The sequence below is a fragment of the Trichechus manatus genome, unplaced genomic scaffold (genome assembly GCF_000243295.1).
Source record: "Trichechus manatus latirostris isolate Lorelei unplaced genomic scaffold, TriManLat1.0 scaffold00011, whole genome shotgun sequence".
In the NCBI taxonomy this organism is placed as follows: domain Eukaryota; kingdom Metazoa; phylum Chordata; class Mammalia; order Sirenia; family Trichechidae; genus Trichechus; species Trichechus manatus.
This window is the reverse complement of record NW_004443947.1, coordinates 1,351,979-1,372,757: the sequence shown is the minus strand read 5'-3', so window position 1 is coordinate 1,372,757 and position 20,779 is coordinate 1,351,979. Positions and strand designations below refer to the sequence as shown.

The window sequence follows — 20,779 nt, the reverse complement described above, 5'->3', positions numbered from 1 at the left end:
AAGCAGGAGCAGACCCAGATCCTGCCCTGGGACCCCAGCGATGGTTCGGGCCACCCGGATCCAAACGATCGGTGTGCTCGGCCTAGCAAGAAGCGTCCCTGGAAGGTCCGGGAAAGCTGGCTGTGGACCGAAGCCAAAAACTGGTGGCCTGCAGCCTAATACAGCTGTTTCTGCTAATGCTATTTAAATAAATAATTTAATCACCATTATTTTTAAATTAAAAAAAAAAAAAACCCGTTGCGGTCGAGTCGATTCCGACTCATAGTGACCCTATAAGACAGAGTAGAACTGCCCTATAGAGTTTCCAAGGAGCACCTGTGGATTCGAACTGCCAACCTTTTGGTTAGCAGTCTTAGCACTTAAACACTACGCCACCAGGGTTTCCTTTTTCTTTTTTTTTTTAATTAGGAGATTTAAATTAACATTACAAAACGAGAGTCTACTTTCTCATGAAAAATCGGAAGATCTAAACACACTAGGCCCCTCTCCCATAAGAGAACAATGAGCTACAGCCGAATGGGGCTGCCCCACCTACAAATGCCTTCCTCGCCTAAACTGATCTCCACTTGGCCCCTCTAGGCAATTGAATTAATGTCCCTGTTGTAGGTCATAGAGTGGCATGGTTGGTTGGTTGCTCCTTTATTTAATTTTAAGAAAGTGCCCTTTGAATGAACTTACTGAGGATTTGGTGTTGAGATTCTTTTCTGGGTCATGTGATTTTTAATTAACTATTATTTTAATTAACAATTATTATTAAAGTAATACATTCTTGTAAATATATATAAACAGTGAAACCTGTGAGAACCAGAACTCAACGAGACTGCCTTGTTTTTCTGGGTCTCGCAAATTTTCTGCCTTTGACAGAGTGCAACCTCACCACTTTTCTACTGCTCTCTATTAGTGGAAAATATTTGTGTTTTCCTTCTCTAACAAATTTCCACCTTACACAGGTTCTAGCTTTTGCAGGCATATGAATATATATGCATATATATGTAACAGAAATATGTACAAAAGTCCTCTGCCACTCCCCTCCCAAAGGGTGTATGCTTCCAGAGATTTATCTGTACCTATTCAAGCAAGGACACGTGCATTCCACAAAACATGAGGGCTGGGATTTCTGTAATTTATGGTCACTACAGGTCCCTGTGTGGCACAAATGGTTTGCACTCAACTGCTAACCTAAAGGTTGGCAGTTCAAATCCACCCAGCGGTGCTGTGGAAGAAAGGACTGTCAATCTGCCTCCATAAAGATTATAGTCAAGAAAACCCTATGAAGCAGTTCCACTCTGTAACACATGGGGCCACCATGAGTCAGAATAGACTCAATGGCAATAAGTTTGGTTTTTGGTTTTTATGGTCACTATTAAACCCTGAGAGCCGTAGTGGTGCAGTGGTTAAGCACTCCGCTGCTAACTGAAAGATCAGTGGTTTGAGCCTACCAGCTGCTCCACAGGAGAAAGATGTGGCAGTCAGCTTCCATAAGATTACGGCCTTGGAAACCCTATGGGGCAGTTCTATTCTGTCCTGTGGGTCGCTATGAGTCGGAATTGACTTGATGGCAACAGATTACTAAATCCCCAGCATCTAGAACAGTGCCTGGCACATAGGTGGTGATAACTAACTAATTGGTGAAGAAATGAATACTTGCTCTAGAACTTGGGATTAAGTCATGAGGGATGAGTAGTTTATCAGAAATGGAAAGGCATTCTCAGCAGAGAGAACAGGAAAGGCAAAGGCAGGGAGGGTTGTTTGAAAGTATAAGATACAAGTAGTTTGGAATGGCTGAGAAGTGGGGGGCGGAGAGTTTGGCTGAGGCTATAACTCAAAGGCCTTTAAATTTCCAGCTAAGGAACATGGCCTTTTTCCAGAGGGTAGTGGGATGGATTTAAGCACGGTGGTGACAGATGTAGGTTTCTCTGGCTACCATGTGAAGAGATAGGAGGCAGGTAACATAGGGGCCCTGGTGGCAGAGTGGTTAAGCATTTGGCTGCTAATCAAAAGGCTGGCAGTTCAAATCCACCAGCTGCTCCTTGGAAACCCTATGGGGCAGTTCTACTCTGTCCTATAGGGTCACTATGAGTCGGAATCGACTCAACGACAATGGGTTTGGTTTTATGACCAGATGATAGAGGGTGAGGTCTGAGCCAAGGAGGTCTCCACAGGGAAGGAGGATCAGGAGAAGTCCCAGAGAGAGATTGGACACCAGTAACTGATCCCTGTGGGGAACCAGGGAGAAAGAAGTTGAGAACACTGTTCCTGTGGAGGTACCCCACCACTATCATGGAGTAGAGAAAACTAGATAAGGGTTAAGAGATGGGAAGTCCCAGGGTCAGCTGGGGTCCCTGAGGTGAAGATGTGGCCAGAGCTGGAATTGGCATCCATGAAGGAGAGGTGGGGAGAGGCATCTCTGCAGCAGCAGGAGAGGACGGATTCAGAGAGATTCCCAGGTAGAACCTGTGATTGGGCCTTTAGGGAAAGATGAGCTGTTGGAACCTGGGCAAGACTCAGGCTGATGGTGGCCAGGTCCTGGCACCACAAGAACACACATTCACAGCTCAGCAGATCTCTAACTTGATGTGTAACCTTGGGCAACTCACTTCTCTCTGAACCTCAGTTTTCTGTTCTGTAAAATGGGAATAATGAGCATCACTTAGAAAGTGGTTATGAGGATCAAATGAAGTCAGGTTGGGAGAAGACCCTGTAAACGGTAAACAGTAAACCAGTTGTTGTTGAGTTGACTCTGACTCACAGCGACCCCATGTGTGTCAGAGTAGAACTGTGCTCCATAGGGTTTTCAATGCCTGACCACCAGGCCTTTCTTCTGAGGCACCTCTGGGTAGACTTGAACCACTAACCTTTCAGTTATCAGCCAAGTGCATTAACCGTTTTGTACCGCCCAGTTTTCCACAAACAGTAAAGTCCCCTATAAAGCCTAGGCCCAGGTCCATGGCACAGCAGACAAGTAGTCCCCACTCACAGCACACACCTTACACACCCCCCACAGTCACATTGACACAGTCACACACCTTATTAAGATCACCATTGGCAGTGTTCCAGACCCGGTGGCACCCCCCTAACCCCACCCCAGACACATACCAAGTCTGTCTGAATCTCTCTGTCTGTATGTCCTGGAGCAGAGTTTCTGGAAAAAAGAGAGTCACGGCTGGAAAAAGAGGCATATCAGCTAGGGTAATGCTAGCTGCTGTAACAAATAAACCCTTATGCTCTATTTGAGCCCAATAATGGCTTGAATACAACAGAAGTTTTTTTTTTTCACTCACGTAAGAGTCCAAAGCTAGTGTTCCTGGTTGATGGATGGCTTGCCATCCGGCACTAATGCAGAGACCCAGGCCCCTTCCTCCTTGTGGCTCCACAGTCTCCCCTAGGGCCTCGTCACCTTCTGTATCCAGCCAGCTAAAGGGAAAAGAGATAGTGTGGGGGGCACCCACTTACTTCCTTGGCCCAGAAACAGTACATACTGTTCCACTCGCATTCAGTTGTGGGGAGCTAGTCACATGGAGCCTGAGACATCAAGTTTAACTGTGTACCCAGAAGGAAGAGGAAGGGTCCAGGTCACTGCCCTAGAAGGGGGTGGTGAGGCAGAGGATAGAATATAGATGAGAGATGTTGCCTTGTCTATTAGAAAGAGTGATTGAGACCATAGTGGTAGGTAACTTGACAGCTCCAAGTAGGCCCATACTTAGAGTAAAATATGAGCCCTCATAGTAGGTACATGCGTGTGTAAGAAAGAGGCAAACTGAGGACTCTCTGGCTAAAGGACCTGAGTTCATCCAGGACTGGGCCAGGGCCAAGAGGGCAGGGCCCACCCACCAGTGCTGTACCATGGCAGGACTGTTATGTGAGTATGACTGCACGTAGGTTACCTGCCCCAGTGGGTGAGCATGTGCATGCCTGAATACACATGTGCCCGTGTACAGATTGTGCCTGTGCCCCGCACCTGTTTGAGGGGCTGTGCATGTATATGACCGAGTGCCCAGGTGCCTCCTTCAAGGGACAGTCTGTGTGTTTATGATGTGCACACTTGAATGGTCTGTGTGTGCATGGCCATGCATGCAAGGTGTCCATCTGTCTGCATACCTGAGCATGTGCATGGGGAGACAGCCTGTGGGTGTCAGAGGAGGGTGTCCCTGAGTGTGCAGAGGCCTGACACACAGTAGGTATAAATGTGTACTGAGTGCAGTACACGTGGGACCAGCAGGTCCCAATGCATGTGCACTCGTGACCACAAGGACCCCTGCCAGGGTGTACGAAGATGCCCGGGCATATAAATGTGCACTTCTGTGTGCCCAGACGTGACTTTGGAGCTTCCTGAGCCAGGCCAGACCAGGCTGGCTCCTTGCTGGGCACGCCAAGGCCCTGCCGTGTTTCGGTGCCTGCGTGGGGTGCTGCCAGGGATGTGTTGGCGGTGTGTGTGAGTGCATGAATGTGCGTGTGTGTGTGTGTGCATGCGCGCGTGTAGGAAGAGTTGTTCGCTCTCTTAGACCTTGCTTCTTTCTGTGGTTTGGTTTCTATAGAGACACTTCCTGTGGCAGAGAAAAGAGGTAGTGAGCTGGTGTTTCAGGATGTGAGGGCCCGCAGGAGCGGAGCCGGGCTTTCTCTGCGGCCCGCCCGCTCTGCAAGCTCTGACCGGCGCTGCCCACTGTCCACATGGTGGGCACCCCCTGCGGCGGGGGCCTGTGACCAGCAGCGGCATGCCAGGGAAGCCCAAGCACCTGGGCGTCCCCAACGGGCGCATGGTGAGTGTGGGCTCTGGGCCAGGGCCACAGGGAGGGATCGGCACACCTAGGGCGGAGCCCCAGAGGCACACCCGGTCAGGGCCCAGCAAGAGCCTGTGGCTGCCGGCAAACAGAAGTTGGGAACAGCAGCAGACAGTGGGACTGACACCCTTGCCCCAGTACCCTCCCAGCTGCAGCTCAGCTGGGGACCTGGGGGACCTTAGGGATGAGGCCAGGGAAGAGTGGGCACAGCTTTTGATCAACCCCCACTGCTCCCTCATCTGCTACTTTGGCACTGTCTAGGCTGTCTGTGTCCTCGGGCAGCAGGGAGAGGACGGGCCCTTGCCCTCTGCCCACCCCTAGAGTGGCTCGAACCCCCACACCTCACTCAGCCTCAACCTCAGCCCTTCCCTCCTCCCCCCAGGTCCCTGGTGCCCAAAGCCAGGATAGACAGGAAAGGGGCAGCCCTCGCTGGGTCACTGCCCTGCACCTGGACCTGCTGCATAGGCTTTCTCTGCCAAAACTCTCGGTCCTTGGGCAGCCTGGTCAGCAGGGTCAGACTAGGTTGCGGGGAGGGTGACGTGATTAGTGCAGTTTCTACCTGCTCAATCCCTTCCTGGAAGGGGGTGGCACTGGGCACTAAGACGGCCCTGGCTGCACTGACCCACTCCTGCACCCTCTCCCTGGCTGCTTGGCCCCGGGGTAGGGGCCACCTTTGAAGAATGCAGCTTCTTCATTCATTTGGCAGATAGGGCAGGCAGTGCTGGGCCTCCTACACTCCCTAAGCCCCCAGGCCACTTGGCAGAGCTCCAGCCCCTCCCGATAACCCCAGGAAGGCCAGCCAGTGTCCTCGCCCCCTACTCAGCCCCACTGGATCCAGAGGGACCAGGGTTCCTTACTGGAGAAGGGTAGGACTCCTCTCTGAGCCTCAGTTTCGTCATCTGAAATATGGGGAGATTGGAAAGGATCTCAAAGGCTTGTTGAAATGATTAAGTGGAGTGATAAACATGAGGACCCTAACCCATTATGGGGGACCCATAAATATCAATCCAATGCCCCCCTTCATTCTCAGCCCTTCCTCAAGGATCTCCTGCCTCACAAAGAAGCTGAGGCATCCCTCACCTCCACCCCTGCCTCCTAATTCCCAAGACCTGTCTCCATCTCTCCTTCTTCCAGCATCTCTTACTGTTCAGCCCCAGGCTGGCTAGGTGGGAGAGAGTCAAACCCTCAAAGCTGGCCCAGCCCCCTTCTCACTGTCTCTCTCACCAACCCAACTCTGAAAGCTCCAAAGGGCTCCATCTTCCTCACACTCCCACCCCTGAAGCCACGACTCTCAGCTTGACCCTCCCTGCATGTCCAGGCCACACAGCCGAGGTGGAGCAGACCCAGGCCCACCCCTCTCTTAAGGAAGGGGCGGCTGAATTGGTGCCCAGTACTGCAGGGCAGCTGGGGGGCCTGGAGACAGACCCAGCCCCTGTCCCTCCTGTGTCAACCCAGGGTTTCTCTACCCCAAAGTCATTCAGAGTAGGAAGGGCACCCCAACCTCTGCACCCTGCCTGTCAAGCCCACGGACACCCTGGCTCCTCCCAGCAACCTTCACACACAGGTTGATCTTTGCCCTTTCTGGGCCCCCTCTGAACTCTCTGTGCCACCTCTTGGAATGCTAAGGGTCACAGATTGGCTGCTTCCTGGCCACTGGGCAACAGTCTGGGGCACTGCCCAGCTGGGATAGGGTAGGTGGACAGGTGTCTTAGCCTGGCCTCGATGGCAGAGATGTGGACAGAGAGGCATCTGGGGGCCAAGTGTCTCATTCCTTCCAGAAGTGACCTCTGAGAGAGGCTCAGTGGAGCTCAATGACGTACCAAAGGTTAGCAGCAAGCAGAGGGGCCTGCATTTGAACCCAGCTGAGCTGACTCCAATTCCAGTGCTCTCCCACCTCCTGCACTGCCTGGCTGGGGTCCTCCCCCTCCACCTGCCACCTCCCCCCACTGCCATCATCCCTGCTGAGGCAGCTCCTTTTGTCAGCCCATCTTTCTGCCACTCAGCTTGTCAGGCAGTTGCAATGAATCCTGTCACTTAGAGATGGCTCCCAGCCCCCTCCCAGAGATGTCTTCATACAGCCCAAACTGCCAATTCACTTGTTCGTTTGTTCATTGATTCATTCAACAGACCCTCCTTAATGCCTGCTCTGTGCCAACCAGTCCTAGGCACTCAAGTCCCAGGTACATGAGACCTAGGCCCTGTCCTCCAGCAGCTCCCAGTCTAGCAAGGCTCAAAAGACATGGGTGAAAAAACTAGATAAAATTTAGATTTGGGTAAGAGCCCCGGGTCGGGTATAGACAAAGTTTTTGAGGACCTGAGGAGGAACTAACTTCTTTGTAGAAGATGGTGCTAAAGGACGTGCCGCCCAGTGGAGGAAAAACAGCATGGCCTGGACGTGGCAGACACAGGGTGTAGTCGTAGGGAGGGGAGGCTGAAGTTAAACCTGGAGAGGGGGCAGTTATCACGCCCGTCTGTCTTCTCCACCTATGGGAACAACTACGAGGCAACCACTGGACCCCTCTGGGCTGGGCATTCACGTGCAAGGTGGCCCTCCTGAAAGGCCCAGGCTGGGTGTCAGCTCCATAAGTTGATGGGGCCAGGCACCCAGAGTTCTGTGGGGCATTCCCAGAGAAGGTCCCAGAGCCTCAGTTTCCCCCAAGTGAGGATGAACTGAGATGATGATAGAGTGGCCAGCACAGCAGATGCTCAGTAACTCGGCCCTCCCTTTGAGATCTGATCCCTCCAGAGGGCAGATTTCAATGGGAGCCCCTGAGCCCTTCACCACTGACTTTGCCCACCTGTGCCCCAAGGGCTGAGGGCCTGTGTCCTCCAACCTCTCCCTAGTAAAGCTCCAGTCCACAGGGGAGGCAGCTTGGGTGAGGGAAGACCTCAGACTTCAGTCAGGCAAACCTGGGCACTAACCACAGCTCTGCCACTTCCCAGTTGTGTGACTTCTTTGCGCCTCGGTCTGTTCATCGTAAAATGGGGGTAATGCCTGCCACAGAGGATAAAAATGTAAGGATGGAGTGACAACATGGGTGTGTGCTGCCAGAAGGCACCTATTGCACAGTTGGAGCTCAGGAAATTTTGGGCTTCACACTCACTCAGGTACCAGCGACTCCCCCAGGGCCCATTTCCTAAGAAGAACTATGGAAAATTGAGGTCTGACCATGCGTTGGGGTATTACTGGCCACCACACCCTCCCTCACCTTCCTTCCCCTTTTCTTCCATTCACTCACCACTTCTCCTCAAGCAAACTGGGCGGGGCAAGGCCATCCCTGCTCAGCACAGCTTCCCTGGGCCTGGCAGCCAGCAGGTCAGAGCCTGGCCCTCAGGACGCTGCATCCCACTCTGCCCGCAATGCTGCCCTGACTGTTGCATGCCTGGTGCTTTCACATACGGGCCACCTTGAACTTTACCATTGCCCAAAGAGGTTGGAAATTCTAAGCCCCATGCTACCAGGGGGAAACTGAGGCTCAGAGAAGAGAAGTTACTTGCCCCCAAGTGATAGAGCTAGAATTGGACTCCATCCCCACTCCCTCTCACCTCTAAATTTCTGTCCCTACTCTATCTCAACCCCAACTGTATGACTAGTAACTAGTGGAGCAAGAGGGAGATCTGCAGGCAGTGGACGGTGGGGTCACTCAGGCTGCTAGGCGTCCAGAGGTTTGGCCTCCCTGGTGAAGGGCAGAGGAGGGGGCTCAGGGCCCTCAAGGCTGCTTGGGAGCACCAGGGCAAGAAGGGTGCCTCCTAGGGTTGGGGTTCAGATCAGCTACCTCCTGCAAATCAGGTCTGCCCCCCGGGAATTACCAGACTGGCAGGGCAGAGAGACTGGCCACCGGTTTGGCAGGAAGGGAAATCTCTGGAGGACTCGTGTTGGGGATGACTAACTTCAACAGGCAGGGACTCGGGGGCCGTCTGGTGGGGGGAGCAAGAACAGATATCAAGGCAGAGGAAAGAGCAAAGCAGAAAGCCAGAGTGTGCAAGGGTGTAGGGGGAATAGAAAAGTTTGCTAAAGTGCAGGGTGGAGGTGAGGGGGAGAGAAACTGGTGAGGCTGAAGGGGTGCATGAGTCAGGCCCAGGTGGGACTTCAGGCTGCAAAACTGGCAACTCCCAGGCCTCCCAGAGCAGGAGTGGGGCCAGGTGGGACAATGGGGAGGAGTAGGGCCAGCCCCACCTGAAGACACAGACAGTCCGTTAAACAGTGTAAAAATCAAAACCTCTGCGGGCCAAACAAAATAGGCGTGTGGGCTGGCCTTGCCCCAAGTGGGTTTCTCAGAGACCTCTGCTCTGTGCTGGGAGCCATGGAGGGCTCTGAGCAAAGCAAAGGGTTTCGGGAGGAGGGCGGGACCAGGCAGCAACAGCAAGGGAAAGGGGAAGGCAGAAGGATTCCTGGATGGCATCCCTGGGGTTGGGAGCAGCGTGGCAGAGCATCCAGGGAGGGGCACACGGGGGCAGGCAGTGGCAGGGATGAGTGATGGCGCCCCGTTGCCAAGAAGGAAGCAAGCAGGCTGGAAAGGAACCTTGGGCTGGGTAGGGAAGGGTTTCAGCTCTGTCCATCTTGCACAGCCCCAGAGAAGTCAAGACTTCTCCAGTAGCCATGGCCCGCGTTCAGGGAGATGTCACTATTAAAGCGGGTCACATGGGGGAGTGCAGGGGCAGGGAGAACAAGGGCCGCCTCGGCAGGGAGTGGTGGTGGGGGGGCGGGGGGAACCGGTTCCGTGCTAAGCTATGCTCTGCACAAACTTTTTCTCCTCCTCAGCGACTTATCCCCATGCTCCAGGTGGGAGACGAGGCTCAGAGAGGAGCCTGAGGCTGTAAAACTAGAAAGAGGTAGGGCTGGGATTTGAATCCAGGTTCGGCAGACCCCAAAGCCTGTGCTTTTTCCTCTATGGCAGGGGTCACCAACTCAAATCCCTAGCTGGGTCAGGCACCAACACCCATACAATAACAATAATAGTAACTAACATCCCTTGAGCACTGACTACATGCCAGATAATGGTCTAAGATCTTTATATGTATCTAACTCATTTAATCCGCAACAACTCTTTGAAGTCAATAACATTTTTTGCTCCGTTTTTATAGAGGAGGAAATTGAGGCACAGAGAGGTCACACAGCACAAACTTGAACTCAGGCAGTCTGAGGCAGTCCCTGCCTACCACTGCCTCTACAAATAACAAATATGTCAAACAGGCCCCAGAGGCCACTTGGGGAGAGCATGAGTCCCTGCGCGGGGCAGGGGTTGCTGCTCAGTGCCAGCCAAGGTTGTCATTCTGGAAAGAAGCTCAGGATTGCTGGAACATCACAGTCTTAAAGAGGAGACAGAAAACTGGATTTTTATGTAAGATCTCCTGATTTTTAAATGTGAGAAACCCCTTTAAAACTTTAAAAAAAAAGAAATTCTCAGGGCCAAAATATTTATACTAGTTGCCGTCAAGTTGATTCTGACTCATGGCAACCATGAGTGTGTCAGAGTAGAACTATGCTCCATAGGGTTTTCAATGGCTTGTTTTCTGGAAGTAGATCACCAGGCTTTTCTTCCGAGGTGCCTCTGGGTAAACTCAAACCTCCAACCTTTTGGTTAGCAGCCAAGTGCATTAACTATTTGCACCACTCAGGGGCTCTAATATCCTACATATCTGAGAGCTAGATCCAGCTCTAGATCTAGATCTCTGTAACCTGGGTGCTACCAGGGTGCTTTGGGAGCAAAGAGCAGAGATTTCAGCAAGGAGGGCAGGGAGCAGCTTCCTGGGGGAGGAGATGTTTGCAGGCCTGTTTCCAGTGGGGCTGGAAAGAAGGGACTGGTGGTAGAAAGCTCCCCGAGACAGGGCCAAGTGAAAAATGTAGGAGGTGAGAGGTAGGGAAGAACTGGGGATGATTCAAGCCCTGGAGTTCAGAGCCCTGGTGATGGGAAGAAAGACAGGGTGCAGGGAAGCAGGTTCGGCACCCTGCCTTTGTGGCTGCAGAGGTGGGTTCCATTGGTGGACTGGCTGAGTTAGAGAGGCTTATGGGACATTTTGTGGGGAGATGCTTGCAGGAAGTTGGCTATGTGTGTCTGGAGCTGGGGATATATGGGTGGGAGAAAGGGCCCAGGACAGAGCCAGGGAGGGGTAGAAGCTGCTCTGGGTAGATGATGAGAAAGCTGGAGGAGCTGCTAGAAAGGTAGGAAGAGACCCAGGGAGACCATTGCAATAGTCATTTTGAGAGGAGAGTTTTTCTACTTCACTAAGGGGGGATTCCCAGAGATGTCTGAGCTGTGCTTTAGTAGGGTAGAAGGGGAAGATGGAGTCAGCCTGTACAGCAATGCTGCTCACAGTGTGGTCCGTGGACCAGCAGCATCAGCATTGCCTGGGAGCTTGTTAGAAATGAAGAGCCTCAGGCCCCATTCTGGACCTACTGAACCGGAATCTCTGCAGGTGGGGTTCTCCAGGTCATTCTAGTTCGTGGTCAAGTTTGAGAACCACTGCTCTATACTATATAGTATAACATGGTGTGCTGCGCCCAAGGTGGGGTGGGCCTGTGGGAGACCCTGAGCCCCAAGAGGAAACAATTGCAATAAGGAGATCACTGGCTACAGAGACACCTCTGCCTCCTCACAGACAACAGCAAACAGTGATAGGCCACTTACCATGTGCTGGCCACCATCCTATATTAAACTCATTTGATCCTCACAACAGCCCCAGGAAGTGAGTTACTATTATTAGTATCATCCCCTATTTATAGATGGAGAAACAGAGACAAGCAGGTTAAGGAACTCACCCAAGGTCACACAGCTAGTAAGTGGCAGAGATAGGATTAAAAGTCTGTGCTCCTACCCACCATGCTATACAGCTGGGCCCACCCAGCAGGGGCTGGGGGAGGAGTGAGCCAGGGATGACTGTCCGGTACTTTGCCTAAGTCCCAGCACACAGTGGTTGCCACGTGATATGAACAGGAGCCAGAGGCTGTCTGAGCTAAACCCTGACCAAGTAGAGGTGTGGCTGGGCTGCCCAGGGTGGCCCTCCAGGCAGGGGAGGGAGAGCACAAATCCAGTTCCTGCATGCTGAGCAGGGACTGTCCCTTGGGGATCCTCCCTGGGCTCTGCTCTGACTTTCTACCTCGGTTCTCTTTTAGGTTCTGGCTGTCTCAGATGGAGGTAAGTGACGAGGTGTGTGGGAAGCCTGGCTGGGGGTGGGGGTGGGGATGAGTTGGGGCACCCTTACCACGTGCTATCTTTCCAGGGACTGTACGTGGAATGTGGATAAGGCTGGGCAGGGGTGGCATAAGACTCACTCCCACTTATCCATCCCCTTGTAGAGCTGAGCAGTGTAGCGGAGCCCCAGGACCAGGGCAGAGGCAGCTCCCTCAGCATCCACAGCCTCCCCAGCGGCCCCAGCAGCCCTTTCCCCACTGAGGAGCAGCCTGTGGCCAGCTGGGCCCTGTCCTTTGAGCGGCTGCTGCAGGACCCGCTGGGCCTGGCTTACTTCACTGTAAGCCCTGGGGTGGGGTGAGGAGGGTGGGTGTAAGTGGCCATGAAGGGGGAGCGGCTGGAGGCACGAGAGGGCATGGATGGAGCTGCTTCAGGCTGGTGAGGGTATGGCTCCTGTCTAGCCCTCTGGTAGCCTTTCTTTGGCGTTCCTTTCATCTCCTCCCAGCAGAGAACTCTTCTTCCTTCTCTCTGTCCTTGTCTCTGCCTCTCATTTTCTCCCTGCATCTCCGGATCCGACGCTGTCTGCCTGTCTGGCCCTATCTGTCTGGCTTGGCCTCTTGGCCCTGTCGCTGTCCCAATCCCCGACCACATCTCCTAACTGGGTTTCTGTGTCTCTGCCTGCCTCCCCTCCACCGTCCCTCCCCCCCAGGAGTTTCTGAAGAAGGAGTTCAGCGCCGAGAACGTGACTTTCTGGAAGGCCTGCGAGCGCTTCCAACAGATCCCGGCCAGTGACACCCAGCAGGTGGGGGAGACGGAGAGCTGGGGCATCGGGTTGGGGGCCAGGGTTTGGGCCGTGCTCGCTGCCCACTGACCTTTTCCTTCTGCCCCTCGTCCCCAGCTAGCCCAGGAGGCCCGCAGCATCTACCAGGAGTTCCTGTCCAGCCAGGCGCTGAGCCCAGTGAACATCGATCGGCAGGCCTGGCTCGGCGAAGAGGTACTGGCCGAGCCCCGGCCGGACATGTTCCGGGCGCCGCAGCTTCAGGTGGGCTGGCCTAGGGGGCGCTGTCTGGGATGGGAGGGCATGGCTTTGGAAAGGGGAGACTTGACAGCAGAGGCGGGGTCAGATCAAGGTGGGGAGCCTGAGCGGAGGGAGAAAAATAGGGTCGCTATGAGTAGGGGTCGACTTGATGGCAACGGGTTTGGTTTTTGGCTTTGGTGTGGAGCCCGTCCTATAGGGTCGCTATGACGGCAGCGGATTTGATTTTGGTTTATAGAGCCTAAAGCAGGCGCAGGGCCTGGGTTAGAGGGCCTTACCAAGGGTTGTGGTGGAGGAAGAGCTAGGGCAGTCCTTCACGCGTGTCTAGCTCAGATAGGGGCGGGGCCAAGAGCAGGGGTGGAGCCTGGACCGTGGAGGTGGGCCTAAGGACCTGAGGTGGGTGGGTGGCGGGTAGGGGCTTCCTCCCTAGGTTGGGGGCGGGGTCGCCGGCAGCGCGCAGAGAGCCCACTCCGGCTCATAGTCCTGGCTCCTGCCCTGCAGATCTTCAACTTAATGAAGTTCGACAGCTACGCGCGCTTCGTCAAGTCCCCCCTGTACCGCGAGTGCCTCCTGGCCGAGGCCGAGGGGCGCCCTCTGCGGGAACCTGGTTCCTCACGCCTCGGCAGCCCGGACGCCACGAGGAAGGTGCGGGAGGAGGGGCCTTGGGAGGCAGGGACCTTGCAGACCCTATGGGAGAGGGGACGCCCCTGGGGGCAGATCTGTGGGGGTGTGCCCATGGTCTGCATGCTGGCTAGGATCCGATCCCGTGCCAGCGCCTTCCCTGTACCCGCAGAAGCCGAAACTGAAGCCCGGGAAGTCGCTGCCGCTGGGTGTGGAAGAGTTGGGGCAACTGCCGCCTGCTGAGGGCCCTGGGGGCCGCCCGCTCCGGAAGTCCTTTCGCAGGGGTGAGAGTAGGAGCTGGCGGCTTAGAGGGGAGGTGGTTGGAGGCGGAGTGGTGGGAGTTTGGACTAGCCTTGGGAACGCCCCGTCTCTCTTAATTGCCCCACCGAAAGGCAGTCCCTGTGACCACCACGTTCCCCGGGGTGGTTCCGTTCCCAGGCTAGACCCCAGAAGTTTGGGAAGCCTCCAAGGTAGCGACGCTTCCAGGGACCCAAAGCACATTGGACCTCTGCAAGAGGGTGCCAAACAAGGTTCTGGAGACGCCGACTCTTGGGTCAGGCGGCGGAGAGGTGGGTGGAGGGAGGAAGAGCTGTTCCTCTCATTGCTCCTCCTCCCCCAGAGCCGGCAGGCGGGGTCGCAAACTTGCGCCGCGAGTCTCAGGGGTCCCTAAACTCCTCTGCCAGTCTGGATCTCGGCTTCCTCGCCTTCGTCAGCAGCAAATCTGAGGTGAGCCAACTGCTGGGGGAGATGAGGTGCGGGCTAGGGCCACTACTCAGGCCCCTTTTCATGGCCGCCATCATTCCCAGTTGCGGTCTCGACTTTCATCTTCTGGCTTGCTCTGCGGACTCAATTCCTCAGCCTTCTTCCTGTCCTCACCACATTGGATCCTATGCATGTCATGGGCACACATTTTCTGTGTGGGTATGTGTGGGTCCCCACTGGTGGACACATCTGCCCAGGTGTACACAGCATGTGTGTGTGTGGCTCCAAGGGTGGACCTGTCTCTGGGTGCCCATATGCCTGGGTGTGCATACATGTGTTCCTGTAGGAGGCTGTATCTTTGCCTGCCAACAGGTGTGCCAGGTGTGCCCTTGGGCGTGTGTATGTGTGTGTGTGTGTACCCCAGTGAGCATACCTGTGTACCTGTCTCTGTACCTGTCTGCATGCCCTTGCATGTGTACACATAACCATCCCCCTACTCCTGCCCAGAACCAGAGCCACCGGAAGAGCCTTGGGAGTGCAGAGGGTGAGAGCGAAAGCCGGCCAGGGAAGTACTGCTGCGTGTATTTGCCTGATGGCACAGCCTCCTTGGCCCTGGCCCGACCTGGCCTCACCATCCGTGACATGCTGGCAGGCATCTGTGAGAAACGAGGCCTCTCCCTATCTGACATCAAGGTCTACCTGGTGGGCAAAGAGCAGGTGCGAATTAGGCCTGGCCCCCGACTCTATCCCCCTTCCTGATCCTGACCCCAGCCATATTCCTGTCTCTGCCCAGCCATGACCCCAACCCCAACTCCATTCCCAATCTCCTGGAGCAACCCTAATTCCAACTGCATTCCCTGGCATCACCCCGTTTCTAACTCCAGCCTCCCATCCCCAGCATCAGCTCCTCACTTCAACTCAGACGTCCACCCTCATCTCTGCAAAGATCCTATACCCTACCCCATACCCATCCCAGTTTCCTACTTGTTGTATCATTCTCACTGGGATAGTCTCAGGGAGGTAAAGGTGCCCCCCCAGCACTCCCAGAAGTCTACTGCCATCTCCACAGTCTGTTTCTGAAATGGCCATTTGAAGGGAGTCCTCACCTCTGCCACCAGGGACACCCAACCTCACCTAATCCATGAAAAACTTTCCTTTAGGTGCAAACTAGCGTGAAGTGTTAAGGAGGAGTCTAGGGAAAAACTCACTTTAAACAAAACCATCGAGTGAGGGGGATCTAAAGGAAGAAGGCTGCATTCCAGGGGCGCTTGTCAGGATTTCCTTAACCCAGGAGACAAGTCCTAAGGCCCTGCCAGGTCAGTGGGCTAGGTACTAGGACCTGGGCTCTGCCCTCCAGGCCCACAGGCTGGAGGTGAGTCAGGCAGGATGTCATCAGGCCAAGGAGTCAAACCTCCAGAGAGAGTTTTCTGGGGGGAAGGCAGGTATTTCTGGCTGGTCTGGAAAGGCTTCATGGAAGAGGCAGCAATTGGTGAGGATGCAGAGGAGTTTGCTTGGCAGTGATGAGGGGGCCGGGCATTCCAGGCAGAGGGCACAGCTTAAGCAAAGGCATGGAGGTGGGTAAGCGCAGGACAGGTTAGGGGCCTGGAGCGTGGCAGTGTGAGGGCAGCAATGAGGAGGAGCTCTGCCCACTTCAGGCCGCCAGGGCAGCTGCCAGCAGCCCAGATGGGCCTTCATGTCCAGCTAAATATAGCTTCACACCCACACTCCAGCTGTCATTGTAGCACAGCACAGGCCTAGTGCCTGAGAGAGGCTGGCCCAGTCTCTTCCCACCCCCTGGCCTGGCGCAGGCACATGGGGCCTCTGCAGTCTGAAATCACAAGTCACTATTTATGTACCTCCTGTGTGCCAAGTACTGTGCCAGATGATTTATGTCCCTCTGGCTCCTGAGTGGCTTAAATGGTGTGCACTTGGCTACTAACCAAAAGGTAGGTGGTTTGAATTCACGTAGCAGTGCCATGGAAGAAAGGCCTGGCAATCTACTTCCTTAAGATTACAGCCACTGAGAACCCTATTGGAGCAGAGTTCTACTCTGAAACACATGGGGTCACCATGAGTTGGGATCAACTTGATGGCAGTGCATTTGATTTTTGGTCTCACAGCAGTCTTGGAGGTGGGCTTTGGTGCCCCATTTTGCAGTGAGGAGACAAGATGTGTCAGTAGGGGGGGATGGAGCAAAGCGAACAGGTGTCAAAAAAGGAACAAGGCCTGGGTGGCTGACCAAAAGTGCAGGAGGAAGTACATCCAGCTGGACTGGCTGGAGTTCAGATGTGTGAGGGACAAGGGGGCAGCCGTCCTGGAGGCAGATTCAGTCCTGGCCCTGATGGACAACGGGGCAGCTGTGCTGGAGGCAGATTCAGTCCTGGCCCAGAAGGGGCGGCACCCATCATCCAGGACCTAAGCTGCCCCTTACTGAAGCAGCCGATGACCGTTTCATGCTCCCCCCCCCATGTTTCCCATAATTCTGTTCCTTTCCCAAACTCTGTCCAGCATTCTTGCCACCCTATTTCCAAGTCCTCAGGCTCCTATGCCAGCCTGGCCTTACCCCATCTGCACCTCTACTGCTGTCCTTCCAACTCTCTAGGGATCCCCAATAGCGGCCAGGTCAGGAAATGACGGTGGCTCCCTCAGACCCTGGGGATGGCTCAGGGTGAGGGAGGGACTGTGACCTTGCTTGGTGTCCGCAGAAGGCCCTGGTCCTGGATCAGGACTGCACCGTGCTAGCGGACCAGGAAGTGCGGCTGGAGAACAGGATCACTTTCGAGTGAGTGCCCGCCCTGCAGCTTGGGGCCTCGGGCCCACGCCCTATGGAGGGTCGCGGTTTCTAGTCTCTCCCCCAAGGCCCTGCCCCCTGTGATAGCCCTGCCTCTGGACTAAGGCCACGACCCCAAGTCAGTCCCACCTACGCCTAGCTCAGGCTCTGCCTTCTCCAGTCTGGGCAGGGTGGGTTAGGGGAGCGGGGCCGGTTTTCCGCCCTTCCGCAGCCCCGGGGTCCCGCGCAGGCTCGAGTTGGCAGCGCTGGATCGTGTGGTGCGGATCTCGGCCAAGCCCACCAAGCGGCTGCAGGAGGCGCTGGAGCCTATCCTGGCGAAGCACGACCTGAGCCTGCAGCAGGTGACGCTGCACCGGGTAAGCGGCGGGATCGCGGGCAGGGACGGGGTGGCGGGGAGGCGGGCTGGTTGTCCTGCCGGTTGCTGACCTGCTCCCGCAGCCAGGCGAGAAGCAAGCGCTGGATCTGGAGAAGCTAGTGAGCTCCGTGACGGCCCAGAGACTGGTTTTGGACACTCTCCCAGGTAGGGGACGTTGGGCCCCCAGAGACACATGGCCCATAGGGTTGGTGCAGACCAAGGAGAAAGCGGGACTGGGCGGGAGGCGAACCCGAACGGTGGCGTTCTCTGCCACAGGTACTAAGATCCCCGCCGCCAGCGACCTGTCCCCCCGCCGCAGCCAGGTGAGCCAGGGTCAGGGAGTCCTGCCCTTTTCTTTCCATCCACTGCTACTCCCCTGCTGGCTGTGGCTCTGACCTAACGTTCTCACAGGGCGGCAGGCCCAGGACCCAGGACAAGGCCTCCCACTCTCATCCACTACCCACTAACTCGCTGGCCGAGCCGCCTTGTAGTGCCACTGGGAAGCGGCAGACCTGTGACATTGAAGGTACATTGGGGATGGTGGAGGCTGGGGACCAGAGGGGCCAGGGCAGTGGTGTTGGGGGCCCTTGAGAGTGCCATGAGAGAGGCTTGAACTGAGGCAGGGGATGGAGACCAGAGGGGCTGCACTGGGAGCTGGGGCCATTGGTGCTCGAATCTGGGAGGCTGTTGCTTCAGTGAGGGGAGTAGGACTCTGGTGGCCCCTGACTCTGCGACCACCCTCAGGCCTGGTAGAGCTGCTGAACCGGGTGCAGAGCAGCGGGGCCCACGACCAGAGGGGCCTTCTGCGCAAAGAGGACCTGGTGCTTCCAGAATTTCTGCAGCTGCCCACCCAAGGGCCAAGTGCCCAGGAAGCCCCACCACAGACTGAATTATCCACCCAGCCCAGGGGCGGCTGCTTGGACTCCACTGGCCACCCAGCCCTCTGACAGCTGCCCGACAGTCCAGGCCGGCTGCATGGCACCTGCGGGCCAAGCATGCCATGGGTCCGCTCTGCATGCCCTATATGTTCCATAAATGTCCCTGGCCCCGTCTTCCATGGGCAGGCCCATGGGAAGAGTGGGAAAGGGGTGGAGAGGGGGCTCAGGGGAGCCACACCCCACGGGTACCACCACCTGACCCCTCACAGGCTCATCCACTCTCCCCTTGCAGCCAGGCCCCTGGGGGGAGGTGAGCCCAGCCCAGAGGGGTGGTGTTGGCCGCGCCAGCCTCCCTACACTGTGCCAGGACTCAGTGGGGAGCAGGAGGAAGGGCCGGGCCCCTCAGGTTGCTGATATGAGTCAGGCCTTGGGGTACAGGTGGGCAGCCTCTCTCTCCACCGACACAGACTGGACTGTACATATGGATTTTGCAGTTGGCTTTGGGGCAGCTGGGTATGTCCTGGATGTATGATATTGTTATTATAATAATTATTATTATTCAGCCATGAGGTGTTTTCCTTGTGTGCCAGTCTGTCCTGTGCGCCTCTTCCCCCCCGCACCCCAAACCACACTGCCTCTGTCACCAAGGTCAGTGTCAGGAAGCTCTTGGTGATCTCAGGATGTACCTCCTGACTTCCTGTTGTCAGAAGCTCTGTTCTTGACTGCCCAGACTATGGGGTGTGTGCATGAGAGAGAGAGAGAGACAGCAAACGGGAGGAAGAGAGGAGGGAGGGGAGAACTCTCTGGGGAGCTGCCTCTGCGAGGCGGAGTACTGTTCTGCAGCCTCTGTGGGTCTGCGTACATCGTTCTGGCCATTGTCCTCTGCTTTCTGTGTGGACCCATAGTTAGGGACTGAGTGTCTCAAGCTTGACTGGTGGCCCTTTTGCATGCATTGGAAGCCCTGTGTGGGAGACTCTGGCTGTTGGCGGGGCCAGGGGGCAGATTCTGACCCTTGCCTGCTTCGGCTGGGAGGTCTTTCCTGTCTCAGGCAGCCAGGCAAGCTCAGAGCCCCCACAGGGAGAGGGAGCAGGGAGGACCTCCCAGAAGGAGGGGCCCAGAAAGGTAAGTGCTGCAACAGAGGAAGCAAGGAGATATGGGCGCCCGAGAAGTCACCCGAAGGTGAGGAGATCTCCTGATGCCTTAAGGAGTTCGATCTCTCTCCCCTACTCCAGGTCTCTGCACCTGCTGTCACCTCTGGAACGCCACCTGCCTCATATAGTGTCATTGGTTCTCTGTCATTCCTGGAATCAGTGGGAGGGAACATTGTGTTTTGCTGGCCCACCATCTCTTTCTCCAGAGTTGAACCCAAGCCTGCCTTTGGGAGCTTCAGCCCTCTGACCCCCTTGGCCCGTTTTCTTTGGCTAGGTTGACCCCACCCCCTGGCTGCTGGGGTGAGCTCATGATCCAGGCCTGGCCAATCAGAGTACTCTCTTTCCCTAGCCACAGTGGTTCAGGGGTGAATGGTCCTCTGACTCAAGTTGTCCCAAGCAGAATCCCAATCCTGGTCATTTTCTACCATCTCCTGAGGATGGTGAGTTTGTAGAAAGCCCTGCGTGGAGAGAATCTGAGTATGAATGAGGACAACACGGGACAGGAGAACCAAGAGACGGAAAGAGATTTTAGACAAAATTATGTGAACGCCTGGATTCAGCCATTCAATGACCCCTAGAGTTTCTCATTAAGCAAGCCAATAAATTCTTCGTGTATCTGTGTGCGTTTGTTACTCTGAGTCAGATTTCTAAGACCTGCAACCACAAAAAACACCAGTTGCTGTTGAGTTGTCTTCAACTCATGACAACCCCATGTGTGTCAGAGTAGAACTGTGCTCCATAAGGTTTTCAGTAGCTGATTTTTTTGGGAAATAGATCACCAGATGTCTTAGTTACACAGTGCTGATATAATAGAAATACCACAAGTGGACGACTTTAACAAAGAGAAGTTTATTCTCTCCGTCCAGTAGGCTAAAGTCTGAATTCAGGGTGCTGGCTCCAGGGGAAGGCTTTCTCTCTCTGTTGGCTCTGGAGGGAGGTCCTTGTCATAAGTCTTCCCTTGGTCTGGGAGCATCTCAGCACAAGAACCTCAGGTCCAAAGGACTCGTTCTGTTCCCAGCACTGCTTTCTTGGTGGTATGAGGTCCCCAACTCTCTGCTCACTTCTCTCTTGTATATCTCAAAAGAGATTGGCTTAAGACAATAGCTAATCTTGTAGATCTCATCAATATAACTGCCACTAATCCATCTCATTACATCATAGTGATAGGATTTACAACACATAAGGAAATCACATCAGATGACAAAATGGTAGACAATCATACAACACTGGGAATCATGACCTAGCCAAGTTAACAGATATTTTGGGGGGACACAATTCAATCCATGACACCAGGCTTTTCTTCTGAGGCACCTCTGGATGGAATTGAATCTCCAGCC

The 20,779-nt window shown here is 55.0% G+C and overlaps 1 protein-coding gene across 3 annotated transcripts; it reads left to right on the top strand.

The window, feature by feature from the left end:
- The first annotated feature begins 4,381 nt into the window (after nt 1-4,381).
- RGS14 (regulator of G protein signaling 14) lies at nt 4,382-20,036 on the top strand. 3 transcript variants are annotated; one of them, XM_023726462.1, is made up of 15 exons: nt 4,382-4,757; nt 11,893-11,914; nt 12,076-12,248; nt 12,618-12,710; nt 12,807-12,950; nt 13,446-13,589; nt 13,738-13,849; nt 14,185-14,291; nt 14,775-14,984; nt 16,976-17,049; nt 17,288-17,414; nt 17,497-17,578; nt 17,690-17,736; nt 17,825-17,939; nt 18,158-20,036. In XM_023726462.1, exons 1-15 carry the CDS (start codon nt 4,713-4,715, stop codon nt 18,358-18,360), a joined length of 1,698 nt encoding a protein of 565 aa, XP_023582230.1. In that variant the 5' UTR covers nt 4,382-4,712; the 3' UTR covers nt 18,361-20,036. The 3 variants fall into 3 exon arrangements, 2 of the variants coding, with proteins under 2 accessions (XP_023582230.1, XP_023582229.1); XM_023726461.1 differs by having other exon boundaries at nt 4,384-4,757; nt 16,973-17,049; XR_002823140.1 differs by lacking the exon at nt 17,690-17,736 and having other exon boundaries at nt 4,385-4,757; nt 16,973-17,049; nt 18,158-18,295.
- The last annotated feature ends 743 nt before the right edge of the window (nt 20,037-20,779 follow it).

Bases quoted from the DNA above. Each gene is read 5' to 3' on its own strand.
- RGS14 (XM_023726461.1), top strand. From the start codon at position 4,713: ATGCCAGGGAAGCCCAAGCACCTGGGCGTCCCCAACGGGCGCATG. The intron at 14,292-14,774 runs GTGAGCCAACTG...ACTCCTGCCCAG, and splicing joins TCGTCAGCAGCAAATCTGAG to AACCAGAGCCACCGGAAGAG. The intron at 17,415-17,496 runs GTAAGCGGCGGG...CTGCTCCCGCAG, and splicing joins AGCAGGTGACGCTGCACCGG to CCAGGCGAGAAGCAAGCGCT.